Raw genomic sequence first — 18,612 nt, forward strand, 5'->3', positions numbered from 1 at the left:
AAACCTACTTATTTAGTTCTTCCTCTCAGTCATTGTATACACATAACTCTCTATTTTAAGTTTTTTACAAATTTGAAATATTTATTCTAATTTTTTGAAATTGCCAAAATTTTAAAAAAATTTTAAGATGTGCTTAAAAGCTGGGCACAAATGTGAACATTAGGGCCTGTCTAGCCGCCACAGGAACTTCAGCGGCCGAAAATGTTTTTGTCATTTTCGGATCCGGCAGGGCAAACTCCCGGCCGGCAACAGAGCTGGTTAAAATCCTGAACAAAATATTTTATGTAGTGGATACAGAATTTATTATAGTTGTTTTATAACTTTCAGACAACGCGACTTTTAAATCCCTACTTGAAGTAGATTAACATAATTAATAAGAGGTATTGTCTTATTGAACTATTTCACCAGAGCTGAAAACTTTAGAATGAGATATCCTTAATCCCGATTACATAATCTGAGTATCCAATGGACACACTTTTGATTTTCTTCTTAAACCGTTCTTTCTTGGATATAGTGGAGAAAAATCAAAAATCGATTTTTTTTAAAATAAGAGAGTCCCTCCCGTTAGCGTATATTCATCTTAAATGGCGCGCTAAATTTCAAATTTATCGGCATCGTTTACGCGACTCTGATTGGTTGGATTTTATTCACTTTTCAGGATACAAGTACAAGATTAGGTTAGTCTCGATATTAAGAAAAAGAAGAATCAAGCATTAATCTCGATATCCACCATTCTAAAGTTTTCAGTTTAGATGTAATACTTGAAAAAAACCCATTTTATTCAGGAAAACGTCATATGTTTTTCTTTTAAAAAACAGTTCACAAAGATAATCGTTTTAACAAAATATTTCCCAAGGGGGCACTAGAATTATGTTGACCTTATAGAAAAACATCTTTAAAAAGACAACATAAAATCCTACCTTATATTCTCTGCTATACTCTTAACCTTGGAAAGATCTAACTTGAGATCTTCTTGTGAGAAGTTGATTACAAGGAGGTATCCAGGATTACCCTTCTTCACCCTAAGTAATTACTTTTTCATCAGTCTCGTCAAAATTAGAATATTTAGATTCCATGGAGTTCTCAAACTATGTCATTATTATAATTTCCATTGAAACTATTAATCATGCTGATAATCATGATTATCATGATCATCATAATCCTCATTATCATTATCATAATTATAGTTATTATCATTATTTATTATCACTATTATCTTTTTACCAAAATTATTTTTATTAGTAATATAATCCATATTTCACTTCATATCATAACTTTCAGCATTAAAATCACTGTTATCATTACTTTTATCATCATCATACTTCTAAATTCTATATCTACATCTACATCTTGAATCCAATCTTTAAATGAACACAAGAAACCCCATTTACTATGTACTGAGTAAAATGCAGTTTTGATCAGGTAAAGACACTCTTTTCACGGAGTTTATTTAACTTCTCCCAGTATTGGCGACATATTTTTATAATAAATATGATAATACAGTGTAAGAATCACAAAACTGTAAAATAGAAAGACGACTTTTACATTCAGGCTATAATTCTAAATAGCCCAATACACATAAAACACAGTATTTGTGCAGCAAACAGTACACGTAACACAGGCCCATTGTGTTGGTTTCAAGCTACAGAAAAAAAACCCCATGCTTACTTAAATGTCGTCTACCTATTCAAATGGTTTACGGGTCTTACTGTATCTACCTGGATACAACTAGACAACCAGAAATTTCTTCAGCCACAATGGTTCCGAACAAGATGGTTTCAGACTGACGTAGTTTTGCCAGCTCCGAGTAAACAGAATAGTGTGTTAACCGACCCTCAGTAGAGGCCTGAAGAGCAAAATATCAATTATAAAATAATTCTTTCAAAAACACACCAAACTCGTTAACATCGCCATTTTAAATATTCACCTTAGTTTGGTTTTTCTGCATATCCCAGTTCATTTTAACAGCTGCCATTCCTGATGATAAAAAGTGCTAAAATTCTTCAGTTTTTACTTATTCAATTTTTTTCTAATTACTGTACTGTATCAAATAATACGATTTGGATTAACTTTTTACAATACTCAAGAGTCAAGTATTTTAGGTAGAGTCAAATTAGGAAAATTTAAGCAGACCTATGCTGGTCACATAGATTGACAGGGGGTTGTCTTAATGTCGAAACCTTTCAATGTATTAATTCATTTGAACGTTAATATATTGTTAATTATTATTTAATAATAATAATATTTATTTGTTATGTCTGTGAAATGTCTTCCATGAAGAGTCTGGTTTCTAAAAAATATCTTGTCAATTATACCTAGTTCCTGTCCCATATTAGTAAAGGGTGTGGCAGGAAGAATGATACTCAGCATATTCATCGCATCGACCATATCAGCTTCAACCACACTAACAGGGGAGCTAAAATGTAAGACTTTATGAATCATAAAGGAACTAAACATAACTCTAAAATTGTATCTTATTTCTTCACCAGCAGATGTCGTAGACCTTTGATATTTCAAACTAGGACTTCTGCAGATTAAACAGCCATAATTTGAAATATCAAAGGTTTAACCATCAGGATGCATTTAGGGATAGGCTATTTATGCTATTGTCCAGTGCTTAGTTCCTTAAAGAGAACACTGAAAGTTATAATTATTAATAGAAGTGTGAATCAAAAGTTCGAACAAAATGAACATTTCAGTTTTACTTGGCGTATGTGAAGTATTACATTTACCAGCGCTTAAAGAAAATTTACGGAACTTTAAAAAACGATACTTTGAGTCAAAAAGAGATCTTAGAACAATCACAAATTTATTTTGATTTGAAAATAAGATTCAAGTCAAATGGAAAACAAATACCTGACAGCAATCGCTGGCCATGCATTGACTGGAAGTTTAGTTTTCACTTCTTGAATGAAGGAAACAATATTTTTTACGTTTAAATCTCCTTGCATGTCGTCAGACATTGGTACTCCGACAGCAAGGTGGAAAAGCTGACCGATATGATTCTCGTCGATATCATCTCCATAAAGAGGTCCAAGATCAACCAATTGAAGGTCGGTGAGAGCGATGAGGATTCTGGATGAGTCTGAGGTCTCCCCGAAGTTGTCGACCACGGTGCGGAACTGTTTGACGATGTCCTTGGATGCTTTGAGGTCAAGTTTCATATGTTGATCCTCTACGAGAGTATTGAAGGAGTCTAGGTTGAATCCATCAACTCCTTTATTCAACCAAAACTTCATAACTTTCTTCATCTCCTCGACAACCTGCAGATACACATTTTTTAAATTTGATTAACATCAGTGAATTTTTATATGAATGGAGACAAAAATAAGACTTTAATAAAATTTACACGATCCTCTTCATTTTAAACTCTTTCTTCATTTTTATCTTTGTATTCACGAGATTGAGAGATTATAGAATATAAAGCCGAGTTAATATTCTATTTCTGAGATCAAAATATATTTAAAGCCGTTGAACTACGGGAGGGAGGAACCCCCTGACACGCCATGAGCCTCCACCATACAGACACGAGCCTCCCAGATTTGCTAGGCAGACCGAGCCAGGCAGTAAGAACCTCCGCTATGCAGTAAACGAAGCTTCCTTATAACTATTGATTAAATCATAGATTATAAAATATAAAATAAAATTACTTTCAGATTTTTTTCTCTAAATGTTTTCCTTTTTGCGTAAAAAATGTCTCAAGGTTTATAAACCCCTTTGCTAGTCATAATTAGTCCCTATTTATAATAATTGATTAATACTTCTAATATTTGATAACCTTTTTATGCAACTTTTTCGAAAAAAATGGAAAAAATTCTTTACTGCATGTAAAAACCAAGAGCCTTAAGGAAACTATTCTGAATATCGTAAGCTCGTTTACTGTATAGCGGAGGCTCTAACTACATGGCGGAGGCTCGGTCTGTATAGTGAATTAGCGCCCAAGAGAAATGTTTCAAAAGTTCAACAACTTTATTAAAATTGGTCCTTTGAACAATTTGTTTTACCTTTGGATTTGCAAGATTGAGCTCCGGTAATCCAGTTGGAGCCCAGTAGTACTGTCCTCGTTCAGAGTTCTTAACCCAACCAGGAGCAGATCCAGTGCTGCTCCAGATAAAGAAATCCTTCAGGATCAAAACCAGTCAAATCAAATCCACGGGAGATAAATCAATAAAAAATTGTTTTATTGTCAAACCGTCCCTTCCAAACTTTTCCAATGAGTATGAGTAATAAGTATGAGTTGGTTAGAATAAAAATGATTGATAAAATGTAAAAAAAACTCTTTTTTAAACATTAAAAAAAAAATTGTCTTATAAATGAGTATTATATTGGGTTTCTTGTAATGCATATTGGATTTTATTTTTAGTTTAGAAAACTTAGCTGGCATTCTTTAATCATTGAATGTAATTATATTTCAGCACTTTTGGATATTCATTGTTAAATCTCAAGTTCTGAATATTAAAAACAAGATATTGTTTAGTTTTTTGAAATCCAATGCAGTTTGCAGCCTGGTATTCTAAATAATTTGCGATTGAAAAAAATTTAGATTGAAATTTTCATTTTTTTAAATTATGTCAGAATATTTAAGAATAGAATTGATTAAATACTTTTTCCTTAGTAAATATTTTTCCTTTAATTAAAAGATTTGGTTGGGTTCCCTGATAAGTTGGATCCTTGCTGACAGAGAGTTCAAACCATTCATGCTGTTCGGAGACATGGTTCGGGATTATATCAATAATAACCTAGAATACATGGTTCGGGATTATATTAATAATAACCTAGAATACATGGTTCGGGATTATATTAATAATAACCTAGAATACATGGTTCGGGATTATATCAATAATAACCTAGAATACATGGTTCGGGATTATATTAATAATAACCTAGAATACATGGTTCGGGATTATATCAATAATTATCTAGAGTACAAGGTTCGGGATTATATCAAAAATAACCTAGAATACAATTTTCGGGATTATATAAATAATTATCTAGAGTACAAGGTTCAGGATTATATCAATAATTATCTAGAGTACAAGGTTCGGGATTATATCAATAATAACCTATAATACAATTTTCGGGATTATATCAATAATAACCTAGAATACAATTTTCGGGATTATATCAATAATAACCTAGACCAAATCTCCCTAAGTTCCTAATCAAATCATTTTCTGAATAAGCGCGAATCGCAAATTATCTTTCCTAATCTAAGTCTTGAATCTAAGTCTTGGAAACCAATTGAACCTTTTAAGAAAAACAACTTATTTTTATCTAAATTCATGTTTCTTTTTCTCTTGCCCCCCCCCCCACTCACACCCGGCCGGCGCGTGGGGATTGGGGTGGGGGGCGTTGGATAGAGGGCTCCAAAAATAAAAATATACACGTACGTCTTTACCTCTGAACAATAACATAGTACATGAACAAAAGTTGAATTGCTTGAATTTTACCTTCATATTCCTAAGTTGGAGCTGGTCAACTAAAGACGACCAGTCCGCTAATGTTCCCAACTCGGCCTTCACATCTTGGAAGTCAGATACTCCATACTTATTCCCAACTCCAGCTACAAAATTATTAAAAATAATGTGAGAAATGATTTTTAGCCTTTAATATCGTTTCTAGCTGTTAATATACATGTTCAGCTAGAAAAGTTAAGATATTTTATTTATCCTTTATCGGAATAAGGTTTTTTTTGGAGGGTACCACTGTAACTGGGGCATAGAATTCTTAAACTACGTCTACAGTCTCTTTAAGTATGGAATTATATTCACGGCCCAGCTTTTACCTGGTCCTTTAAAGAATGGATCCAAATAGATAGTGTTAACTCCAGTTTCCACAAGATAATCAAGCTCTCCTTCTAAACCTAAACACGACAAAATACGTTTAACAGTATTTTACATCTAAATCTTCAACTGTCACGTTTTTTCATATGCTCCAAGTTTGAAACGTTGGAAAAAATATAAAAAAATATTAACGTGGATAATTTTCAGATTTGAGAAGGGATTCTGAAAGTTATAAATAAGTGAAAAAAATGTTGTTTTTGTTTTACCTTTTATATCTCCTGTTCCGTCATTGTTTGAATCCTTGAAGTTAGCAATGTCAACCTTGTAGATGGGGCCCTTCTGCCACCATTGTTTAGGGTCCGGGGAGGGACACTTAGGGGCGTAGACAATGATCACGATTGATGCAACCAGCATGGCAATCCAGATTATCCAGAACAGGACAAAAAGAATCCAACGAAGTCGGACCCAGAATGGATCAGTTGCAAAGCGCATCAATTCTTCCTTTGTTAGACCCTAAATATAATTGAAACTTGATTTTAAAGTTTAAGAAGTTTGTTGCTTGTTTCAGTTCGAAGTTTTATGACCTATTGGCTTTTAAACCTTAACTTGCCTTGATTATTTTAGGAGTAAAAAATATTAGAGGTTCTAGACCAGGAACAAGTTTCATACAGATCACAAAGATTATTAAAATGACTAAAGAAAATTGAAGAAAATCTTCTCCTAATATCTTTCGCTAATTTACACCATATTCCAAAAAAAAAACTAAATACAGGAGAAATAGTTACAGAGATATTTTACCTTAAATCCATCCTCCATTGGAGCCTCTAGGTCAACTTTAACCTCGGCAGGGCTGATCTTAGCCTCCACACTTTTCTCGACAATCATCTAAAAACATATTTTATAAAATGTTGATATTTTATACATGTGTTAATTATTTTTTACAAAGGAAGGGTATAAGTGTTTAGCTTATAAAAACACTCCTTATTGCAATTTCTAACTAATATATCAATTTAGTGTTTTTTTTATTAGAAAGATACAGAGACGTCTTTTAATTAGAAAGATATAAAGACGACTTTTATAAGTTCATTTAAACATATGATTTTTTTTGTTTATATGCACTTCAGACATTTCGTAGAATTAGGACTAAACACATTCCATTAACATGAAAATTAGTCAAACGACTTATGCACTTCCCATGATATTATTTTGGTTTACCTCGATTAAATCTTCATTAAATTACAAATATATTGGTTGTTGAGGTTGTTTTGATTAAATTAATAAACCGAATCTGAACTTAATTTTTATACTTCTGCAAGGTTCGAAAACACAAAAATACAGACCAGGACTAGGTATATTAGGATGATAGATTCAATACTTGCGCGGAATTTCGAGTCCTGTGTACTCCTTGCAATTGCGTGCAATTCCGCACAATTCGAGAACAGTTGCGTACTATTCCACACAGTTGCTCGCAATTCCGACTAGAAACCATGCCGACAAGGTTTGATGTTAAATGATCCAAAAATCTGAATATGCAATCCCTAATTGAAATAAATAACAAACTAAAGTGCCCGGCTTTGCCCGTGGAGCAATTCAAAATGTTGCCTATTTTTCCCCAAGGGTTCCCTCAATTTTTTTTTTGCTAATTTGGTCCAGCCGTTTGACCAGCAATAGCTAGCATATTAATATAGATATATATACAGATATATCTATATGAATAAAATGTTATAAGAAGATTGTTGTTGCATTTCACTGGCATAAATATATGTATAGATTCATACATCCTAATATAATATATAAGTGAGCAAAGATCTTTATTATATAGAAAATACAGAGAGAAAAAATTTAAATATAAACCCACCCCTGTAATAAATTCAAGATTTAACTAAGACACGCCCTAGATGTGTGGGTTTGAAAATATTTAATGATATCCATATGTGTAAACTTAAATATTTAAATATTTCAATTACAAGAAAAATATCACCTTTTTCTCTCCTTCTCCAGCTAGAGTCTCCTTCTCCTGTTCTCCTTCAGGAACTGCGTCCCCCTTCTCTTCTTTTTCTCCCATGGTTTGTGCGTACTTCTGTTCTTGAAAAGTATTCTCAAAGAACTGCTGATCAAATTGATTCTGATGAATGATGATATCTAGACTCTAGAGTCTAGCTAGAGGGAGAGGAAAGGCAGGGCATAAACTTCTCTAGGAGTATATTCAAAAATCACAAAGAGATAAATTTATCATCTGACGCACAAGATCAGCAAATTTTCGTGTTTAAATTAAACAAAGATAAAAACATTGTTTTTTTATCTCTTATTTTCGCTCCGTTATAGTGAAATATATACTCCAAGCCTGGTGCCTGCTGACTCCGTAGTAACTATAACTTGGGGAATGGGGACACTCCCTAGTATGTTACGGCAGGGGTCAATTTAAATCCATGTCTGCGAGGGTCATGTATCTTTAGATCGATAGATTGAAAGAGAAGACTACAATTATTATTTATTATTTAATTAAATGAATGCCACTAAATAACAATTTCTTCATCAAATACTTAAGGAGAGGGGGGACTGGGAGGGAAAAGTTTTTTTCTGAGAAAATGGAATTATGTACGAAAAATTGTATTTCTTATTTTCATCATTCATATTTGTCTAAAGCAAAATTACATTAAACAATATAAAAGTTTACAAACTAATACTCTTTTAAATTGACAGGGTTTGCCAAAAAACAGGTGCAATACAAGACTTTTAGCATGAGTATAGTTTAGCTATTCAGAGGTAGTTTTCAGGAAAGGGGTTTCTTGGTCCCAGTCTAGTGTTTTTCGTTTTCTAAAAATGTGGTATGATGACAGTACTACAAGGCTTGATAGATTTTCCATTGCTTCGAAACTAACACTGGGTTTGCAGAACTTATGCAATTTCTTTAGATTTGCTTTATTTTATGGTGAGATATATCCTCTTGAGCCGATTTCAAAAGAATGAACAGACACATCCCTAGTTGTTAAATTTGTGATAAAATATTAATACTTGTTTCATCTTTTGAGTGTTAGCATTTTTGATATTTGTTTCCAATGGGACAGTAAGCTCAAAAATATCCACCTTTTCCTCCATTCTATCGATAATTACTAAATCTGGTTTCTCTGCGGTTAGTTTGAGATAACCTAAACAAATTTAAACAAATGACAAGTCCATAGTTGTCGATTGAAACAGAAGATCAATTCAAATCAAATCAAATCAATGGCGGAGTAAAGTGGCGGTTTGAGAACAGGAGGCGGAGACATAGCGTCAATCTATTCAGTCAGAAATAAAAAAAGTTTTAGGCTCAATAATGTAAAAAATTGTTCTTGATCAAGAAATATTATTAATGCTATTCTGATCAGGATAAAAGATCAAAAATAAGCTAAATATTTCTTACGACAAGGATACATAATATATATGATACTCAATATATGTATAAAAAAATATAAAAAAAAATATGTACAGATCATATTGAAGACCTTTAAACCCCCAAACCTATCTAAAAACTAAGTATAGCAAAATAGCCGTTGCATTCAAAGTTCGATAATCTATCCAGAAAATGTAGTTTAAGTTTATATTTAAATTCGTTTTTACTAGACTAGCAATACAAGACAAAGTAGATTGTGTGTACAATTTTATAAAACGTTGAAACTAGGGTGATCTTTATCATGATTTGATTTGTTAATTTTCTTCAAACATAAATAATTGGTTGATGGCTATTGCATATTGAAAGACATAACATAAGTCTTAAAAGATATCTGAAGTGCTTAACCAGTCGCCCAAATTATTTATTATAATTACTAATTTTTTGACAAATTCATAAAAATAAAAATGTCTTCACCTTTTAGTGCACCTCAGAATGAGAAATTCATTTCCAAAATAAGCTCTGAAAAGATTAATATTTACAACTACAAAAAGTAACAAACCTTATTTATTAAAAATTATTAACGAAAAAGTAAATAAATGCGACTTAAATGCATAGTTTATGAATCACATTTTATAAAAATGCGTTTACGGTATAAAATTACAAAAATATTCATCTAATACTGCATTAACAATTTTTTGATAGATAACAAATATTTTAAATATACTTTTCCGTAAAAATTTAAAAACTCGAAAAATCCCAAGAACCGAGGCATATGAAAGAAAAAAAAATAATAATTTAAAATAACAAATAATTTGCAGAAAGGTAAAAAAGATCAAAAAGTTAAAGTTAAATACAGGTGTAAAACTTCGGAGAAAGCTACAGTGGTCTCCTAAAAACTTAAAGATATTTCCGCAATAAAACAAGTCCAAATAAACTTAAAGTGTTTTGATTTTTCCATATCTAGTTTGTATATTCTAGTCTATTGAGAAGACCACCGTGCTACATGTTTTATATAAAAACTGGACTTGTTAGTTACAAATAGGATTGACAAAAATAAATTGTAAACTTTCTTTGTGACATGTTTTTTATAGTATATTTATGTTAACAATCAGTATTTTTGTGACTTAAGTAGCTATTTATCAGAAAATTGTAAAAATTCTTCGTGAAATAAAGCATAATTGGTTTCGTCAGATCAAAAAGAATATCCAAATTCTCTAGAAACTAAGTAAAATATAATAATACCCTACAAGTTAAAAATTCTGATACAATAACGATTCAAATTACAACATATCAAGTAAGTAGCTTAATTGTTTAACCTAAAACAGCATGTTAGTTCAAATCATCTTTAAAAATACTAGGCTTTTAGGGCGCTTCGCGCCCATCTTCTATCTAAACTGTGAACATGTTCTTTTTGTTTACATTTTAAAACAAAGAAAAATTTGTTTGCCGATTGTTATAAAAAAAAATCCCCGATTTTCAAGACTTCAATTTTTTTTTTACAAAATTAAAAACCTTTAAAACACATTTTTTTTTTAATTTTTTATCATTCATAAACCTTCCCTGTGGTCACGTGATGTCCCACAAAAAATTTGGGCCCGATCGGTTCAGCCGTTTTGACGTTTATTGGATACAAACAAACAAACAGACACCCAGACAAGCCAAATTTACATATAGATTGATCATGATATTGTTGAGATTCGTTATGAACTTCTTAATATTTTTACTTGAGATTATTCGTTTGTTTTGGATACAATTTGATAAATAATTCAATTTCCTTGTAGTTTAACAAAAATTCGGACATTTCCAATTTCCATGCGAAAAAAAGTACAAGAAAAATCTTAAACTAACACAATAGTACTTTTGGGGTTACAGCCATAAGTAATTCGATTCAGTGAATTAAATCATCAATCAACCAATAAACTAATCATCTTCAGCTATAGGAGATAAAGTTTGATTTTTAATCAAAGATTTCTCGGTTTCTTCCTCACTGGAATCTCCATCCTGAAACATCCGAGAGATAAATTGTAAAAAATAAACTTTAAAAAAAATTTTATTTATTAAAATCAAGAACTAATATTACTCTAATATTAAAGCTGCAATATATGTCGAAGCGCGTACTAAATGAGACAGGGACAAGGCACCCCAGAAAATATCGTCCGAGCCCCAAAAATTGTTATTCGAGCCACACATCACAAGCAATTGAGGCTATTTTTTAGCATAAATAAGCTATTAACAACTTATAACGACACATTTCAAAAAAAAGCTGCGTAATTGAACACAAAAAGGCTTCAATTTCACTGTTGTTACTTCAAATTAGTGTTAAATCTGTTTAATTTGGCATATAGTGTACACAGCACATCCCGGTTGCGAGCCCAGGTTGTTGTTGTTGTAGCTTCATCCTGGGTCAGGATCTTCGAGTTCTTCCAGTCCAAGGAAGTTAGAGGCTTCGATAGGGTGGAAGTGTGAAGGCTGGTTGGATTTGCTTGACAATTAAACAGGTGGTTTGTATAGACAGGTGTGGTTTGACATTTGGGACATTTATTTTCAATTTTATCATCTAATCGGTTGAGGTAGGAATTAAGGAGTCTTGAGAACCCACTCCTGAGTTGGGAGAGTCTTGATCTGGCGGTTCTTGTGAGTTTAATTTCATCAGGATTGATTGGAGGAGGGGGGAGAACGTGATTTGGCTCCTGTTCTCCGAATCTGTGAGTAACCTTGTCATTGTAAATGTTCATGGATTTTTGTAGTTAACGAAGGATCTAGGAGGTGACGAAGAAATAATTAATTTTAGTCAACAAATTCTAACCTCTGTTTGGTTGGAGATTGGATCAGATGTTGATATTACCTCCTCTTCAAAATCACTCTTTGGATTCTCATCATCAAACCCTACAGGAGGGTCTACCTCTACAGGAACACTAGAACAGCAATTTGTCAATTTGTCCGTTATTTCAACAAAAAATGTCACTCACAGGAGAATCACATATATAATAATACAAGACATTAATATATATTTTGCCTATAGCCAGCCCTTCAGCTAATCAGTAATATTACGTGAAGCGTAAATCTCATCCCGATTAAAAAACCTTCCCCACATCAATTAACAAAAGTATCATACAAAGTATAAAAAATGTAAAATATGAACTCAAATCAGACTCTCAGTGAAGTCCTACTAAACCCAAATCCAACCTAGAAGTGAATAAACTAAATCAAAGTGGGTATTAGTTTAGTAAAGATCGTTTTTAACAATTTAAAAATGTAGAAAATTTAGTAATTTAGTTTTCCAATTATTTTCTTTTCTTTTTTATTCTATTTTATCGCATCAAATTTAAATCTATAAGATAAATATATTTTTTTTGACATAGAAAGGGAGATGTTAGGTACTTTCCCAAAGGCCTTTTCCCAAGCGGGAACTTCCCAAAGGTATTTTCCCAATTGGCAACTTCTCAAATGTGCAATTTCTCAAGTGGCAACTTCCCTAATGTACATTTTCCCAAGTGGCAACTTCCCCATGAAGAAAAAGCGACGACTTCCCAAATGTGCATTTTCCCAAGTAAAGATTTCTTTAAATTGTTTACTATATTTTCTTTATAACAAGAAATAGCCGCAGGGTGATAATAAGGATCGTTTAATACATTTTTATTCTTTGAAGTAAGGGTGTAGGCTACCAACATGTTCTTGCCTTACTAACTGAGAGAAACTGAATGAAATTTTTCTAAAGTTGCGTATCTTCTAAAAAAAGGTTGAGAAATTCTTTTAAAATGCAAAACTTAAATTTTCATTTAATACTTCCTTCATGGGGAAAATGCCGAATTTCCTTCATGGGGAAGATGCCACTTGGGAAATTGTCATTTGGGAAAATGTACATTTGGGAAATTGTACATTTGGGAAAATGTACATTTGGGAAAATGTACATTTGGAAAAATGTACATTTGGGAAGTTGCCGCTTGGGAAATTGTATATCTGGGAAGTTGCCACTTGGAAAATGGTCACTTGGGAAGTTGCCCTTGGGAAAGTACCTAACACCAAAAGGGACTGTAGACGTAATTTTTTTCACAATGAATGAATTAATCAACCTGATTTTAGTAGGAATGTCGTCGTCAGATAGATTCTTTACACTCTCGCCATCAAAGCTAAAAATTATTTGTTTGTAGTAGAGCTAAATGTTTCTTTTATGCATAATAATGATTTAGACAAGTTTTTTTTGTTAATTTAGAATTTAGTTACGAAATAGAAAGAGTGATATTTCTTAATTAAAGTTTCCACTGTGGATAGTGTGTTGTAAATTAAAGTTTCCACTGTTGATATTGTATTCACTGTTCAGGTGTGTTGTAAATTAAAGTTTCCACTGTTGATATTGTATTCACTGTTCAGGTGTGTTGTAAATTAAAGTTTCCACTGTGGATATTGTATTCACTGTTCAGGTGTGTTGTAAATTAAAGTTTCATTGTGTTCACTGTTAAGGCGTGTTGTAAATTAAAGTGTCCACTATTGATACTGTGTTCAGGTGTTGTAAATTCAAGTTTCCACTGTGGATACATGTGCTTAGGCATGTTGTAAATTAAAGTTTCCACTGTGGATATTGTGTTCAGGCGTGATGTAAATTAAATTTTCCATTGTGGATATTGTGTTGAGGTGTGTTGTAAATTAAATTTTCCATTGTGGATATTGTGTTGAGGTGTGTTGTAAATTAAAGTTTCCACTGTGGATACTGTGTTCAGATGAGTTGTAAATCAAATTTTCCACTGTGGATACATGTGCTCAGGCGTGTTGTAAATTAAAGTTTCCACTGTGGATATTGTGTTGTAAGTTAAAGTTTCCACAATGGATACTGTGTTCAGGCGTGATGTAAATTAAATTTTCCATTGTGGATATTTTGTTGAGGTGTGTTGTAAATTATAGTTTCCACGGTGGACATTGTGTTCAGATGTGTTTTAAATTAAAGTTTGCAATCTGGATAGTGTGTTCACTGTTCAGGCGTGTTGTAAATTAACGCCATCATAATTGGAATATACACTAGGGGGGAGTGAATTTTAAAATTGCATCACAGAATTATGGCGAAAGTCAATTCCTCTGTAAAAAAAACAATCCTAAGAACAATTTTGTTTACACTTTTTGATTGAAGGTCGTCTTCATTAGCAAACGGGCATTATAAGTTTGACCTATATATACTCTTTCTCTGAAATCTGTCATTTTACAATAATATTCACGGCAATAGTCATTTTTATTGTAAAAATCATTTATAAAAATAATTTCTTTTAAGATATTTTTTGATTAGAGGTGTCTTCTTGAGCTAACTGGCACTGGAATATTTGACCTAAAAGTACTTTTTCACTGGATCGGTGTGCCATTTAGCAAAAGAAGACGACCTCCAATCAAAAAGTGTCATAAAAATTGTTCTTAGAATTGTTTTTAACACTGTAACGATCGCTGTAATAATTGGAAGCTTATTGCAAAATCATCAATCTCATAATGAGTACATTTAGGTAAAGAATTAGAGTGCCAGTTAGCTAAGAAAGACGACCTCCAATCAAAAAGTGTCATGAAAGGAATTGTTCTTAGAATTGTTTTCAACAGTGGAATTAACGATCACTGTAATAATTGGAAACATATTGCATGCTTAGTGCGAAATAATAGATTTCATAACAAGAATATATATAGGTTAAAATTTTCAGTGCCCGTTAGCAAACAAAGACGACTTCCAATCAAAACATGTCATAAAAGAATTTGTTTTTATAATTGATTTTTTACATAGAAATGGACTATCACCGCTATCATTGGACGCATTTTGCTTGTTAACTGCAAAATCACAGATCTCAGAAAAAGACTTAACGGTCAAAACTTGCAGTGCCAGTCAGCTAACAAAGACGATCTCTCAAATCAAAAAGTGTCATAAAAGAAACTGTTCTTTGAATTTTTGTTTACATAGGAATTGACTATCGCCGTAATGATTTCAAGCAAAATGTTTTATTTTTGTAAATTCACTCTCCCCTAATATACCCCTCATTTCAAGTCAATAATGTAGAGTGGAATGTCCGATTCACAACATACCCTTAAAAAATCCTCGTCTTACTTCTTGAAAATTGTCTATTTTTTCAATTGGGATTTCAAGCTAGAACAACGACTTCATCTTCCAAATTGATTATTAGAGAATGATTTTAAGGGTGCAGTTGTTAATTAAAATTACTATGACAGTCCCTTTAAACAAAAATTCCGACATCAAGTAAATTGTTTAGTGATGAATATTGAATACCTAGCGTTTAAAGAGACTGAATTAGAACCAGAGAGGTCCAGCTCTGCCGGGATACCAGGTTCAAAATAATCCTAGAAATATTTTCTTCCATAAAATAGAAAATCGTTTTTAGTTTCAATTTACTAGGATATTTGAACTTAGTGCAATACTATATTAAAGTTCTCAAACATTTCCCCCACATTTTATAAAATAAATACCTTGTTCGGGCTATCCTTTCCATAAAGAAGAAAATTATCATATTTATCGCCAAATTTTCCATCTTTTTCCCTTAACCTAATTAAAAATAAAATAATTTTAGAATTCTTTTTAAAATTTACTTAATTAAGTAGCAGGCTCTTAAAAAAGTATTCAACCAATGAGAAAAGAATGGGATCAACTTATTCTGTACATTCAAAATTTCTCAGCTCAGCATACAAAGGGTTGAAGGTTCCCTTGAAATGAGCAAGATATTTAACCAATTCCCAAAACCACGATTTAATAAAAATCCATTTTTAACCCGACTTCTGGGATTAATTTTTTGTTACAGTTTAATGATTTAACTTTATCTTGATCATTAGTTTTCAGCTTTGTTTAATTGACTAATGACTAACCTGAGGATGAGATAAGTTTTCTGATCGTCCGACCAACCATGAACCCAACCATGGTATAGATACATCTGACAATCAAATAGAGACGGTTTCTTCCTGATAATAAGACAACAAATCTAATTATTTCTTTAATAATAAGAAATACAGGGTTGGACCAGACGTAATTGGAAGACTTTTATATTTTTACTCGTAGAGAAAGGGAATTTATTCCATACACTGCAAATTTTTAACTTTGCAAGATAATCTTTAATAAAGAAAATATACATTTCTTTTTCCTTATCAATTATTTTTTTCTCCCATAAACTATTTATTTTCCCTATCAACTATTTATTTTCCCTATCAACGATTTATTTTCCCCTATCAATTTTTTGTTTCCCCTATCAATTATTTGTAATCCCTTATCAATTATTTGTTTTCCCTTTCAAGTAAATGTTTTCCCCTATCAAGTATTTGATTTCCCCTATCAATTATTTCTTTAGTCCCATAATTATTTGTTTTCCCCTATCAATTATTTGTTTCCCCTAATAATCTTTTGTTTTTTCAAATCAATTATAATTTTTCCCCAATCAATTATTTGTTTCTCCCATCAACTTTTTATTTTCCAGCATCAATTATTTGATTTCCCCATTGCAAACCCGTAGGACTCCTAATGTACTTTTCAAGTCACCTCGTTATAGAATGTTATGTCCGATTCCAAACAGAATCCTTAACAGCTTGTTTGTGTGACAAGAATAAAAGAGATATCTATGTTTATACGTTTTAAAACTTTATTAGGGATTTAAGATAGGTTTAAACTTTAAAGATAGGTTTAAACTTTAAAGGGTACCACTGGATTCGGACATAAGTGGGAAGTTGCTTGAATCTACAATGAAAGTCCATCTAAAATTATTCAACAAAATATTTACCCCGAAAAACATAACGTTTCAATTTATTACCTCTGGCTGTCTGAACAACTAAGAGATGCTAGGCTATTAGTGACACCATTAACATGTTTAGGGGCCATAGTACTCCCCAACACACAAACAAAATCGTCCTTAATAAACGGAAATAATGACAAATGAGTGTGAAAAATCCAGTTAAAAAATTTTGGTGTACTATTTTTTTAAAACTATTTGTTGTTAAACTAAATGACAATATAACAATGTGCCACTAACTGGGGTCTAGAGATTAATTCACCAAATAACCCAACAAAAAAAAATACTAATTTATGCTTGGCAGGTATAGAACTCAATCCCAGCTCCTCATACTGAGTGTATAGTTATTAGTTATATCTATTTATTATCTATATTCTATATGTATATAAATTTGGTTCGTTTGTTTATTATTTTGTATCCAATAAAGGTCAAAGAACCGATTGGACCCAAATTTGTTTGTGATGACCATGCAGGAAAGGTTTATGAACGGTTAAAAGTTAAACATGTTGCCTGAAAAAAATGTCACTTTTTTAATTTTAGAAATTTATCAATGTTATCAGAAAAAACCGCCAAATTTTTAGTTTGACAATTACGAGAAAAAATATCTTCTTGAAAGACAACATTTGAACACTAAACTGTTGCTAGAAGAGGGGACGAAACACCCTGAAAGCATAGTAAAATAAAAACCTGTATAAATTAGTTTTGTACAAACCTTTTGTAATTCTGACCAATTATTGAACCAAGAGAGTACAAAGTTCATTTGCTGATCATTAGAAAGGTCAGCTCTGAAAAAATGACATACTTAAAATCAAATATGAAAAATGTGTACAATAAACGTCAAAATAGCTCAACCGATTGGGCCTACATTTTTGTAGCACATAACCCCATGGAAAATTATAAAAAAAATTCACAGAAAAATTGTCGACATTCATCATTTTTAAAAATCCACCAATTTTATCAGGAAAATTCGCGAACATTTGTGTGTATTGCAGAGTGCGATGAAAATGGCGACTTGGAAAGCAAGAGTTAAAAGCTACACATTTCACTACAACGCACCATCAAGCCTATCGTGAATAACCTTAGTGGTTTAAGAAATTGATAAATGCAAATGATTTCCTACTTACAACTTGTGTTACCCTTTCAAGATATTTGCAACAAAATCCCCATGGCCATATGTATTCATATTTTGCTTGACCATCATGTTTGTTTGTATCCAACAACGTCAAAACCGTAGAACCTATCAGATATTTTCACAAATACTCCTCCAAAAAAATCTTTTGTATTCTTCTTAAAAGCACGAAGATAACTGGGTTAGAATTACATGTGGTTCTGTAATGATATATAACATAATATGTATAATACCTATTATTTGAAACCCTCCTCTCTAACATTCTAGGTTCTAAACTTGATGGCTCACTCATCTGAAAAAAATATAACTTTAAACATTTTTTTCACAAAATAAAGAATACAGAGAGTATGAACTAGAACAAGTCTTCTTAAATCTGAAACAAGTTTACAACAAGACTTGTTAACATGAAGACAAAAATATATCTGAATAAAACACAATTGGTTGTAAAGTTAAGTTTATAAAAACGGTATACATTTAACAGTTGATTTTTTACGTGAAAACATACAAATAAAATAAGTTATTGCTCTCTAATTATTTAAAGAATTAGGGTAAACAATAACAAGCAAAAACTAAACT

The 18,612-nt window shown here is 31.9% G+C and overlaps 2 protein-coding genes across 3 annotated transcripts; both read right to left on the reverse strand.

Moving 5' to 3' along the window:
- Positions 1 to 60: 60 nt before the first annotated feature.
- On the reverse strand, positions 61 to 9,714 carry LOC111701547 (neutral and basic amino acid transport protein rBAT). 2 transcript variants are annotated; one of them, XM_023472881.1, is made up of 15 exons: positions 9,631 to 9,714; positions 8,871 to 8,932; positions 7,765 to 7,977; positions 6,582 to 6,668; positions 6,050 to 6,296; positions 5,786 to 5,863; positions 5,451 to 5,563; positions 4,656 to 4,739; positions 4,005 to 4,121; positions 2,857 to 3,263; positions 2,316 to 2,416; positions 1,928 to 1,977; positions 1,719 to 1,846; positions 921 to 1,022; positions 61 to 266 (listed from the first exon to the last, which is right to left on the reverse strand). In XM_023472881.1, exons 3-15 carry the CDS (start codon positions 7,846 to 7,848, stop codon positions 134 to 136), a joined length of 1,731 nt encoding a protein of 576 aa, XP_023328649.1. In that variant the 5' UTR covers positions 7,849 to 7,977; positions 8,871 to 8,932; positions 9,631 to 9,714; the 3' UTR covers positions 61 to 133. The 2 variants fall into 2 exon arrangements, with proteins under 2 accessions (XP_023328649.1, XP_023328656.1); XM_023472888.1 differs by lacking the exon at positions 8,871 to 8,932 and having other exon boundaries at positions 9,631 to 9,713.
- A 1,041-nt stretch (positions 9,715 to 10,755) lies between these two features.
- LOC111701560 (uncharacterized) lies at positions 10,756 to 18,556 on the reverse strand. The gene is made up of 9 exons (XM_023472901.1): positions 18,270 to 18,556; positions 17,620 to 17,692; positions 16,929 to 17,026; positions 15,997 to 16,089; positions 15,604 to 15,679; positions 15,407 to 15,477; positions 13,230 to 13,286; positions 11,963 to 12,071; positions 10,756 to 11,157 (listed from the first exon to the last, which is right to left on the reverse strand). The coding sequence occupies exons 1-9, from the start codon at positions 18,326 to 18,328 to the stop codon at positions 11,077 to 11,079; spliced, it is 717 nt and encodes a 238-aa protein (XP_023328669.1). The 5' UTR covers positions 18,329 to 18,556; the 3' UTR covers positions 10,756 to 11,076.
- Between the last annotated feature and the right edge of the window lie 56 nt (positions 18,557 to 18,612).

Source organism: Eurytemora carolleeae, unplaced genomic scaffold (genome assembly GCF_000591075.1).
Source record: "Eurytemora carolleeae unplaced genomic scaffold, Eaff_2.0 scaffold144, whole genome shotgun sequence".
Classification (NCBI taxonomy): Eukaryota; Metazoa; Arthropoda; class Copepoda; order Calanoida; family Temoridae; genus Eurytemora; species Eurytemora carolleeae.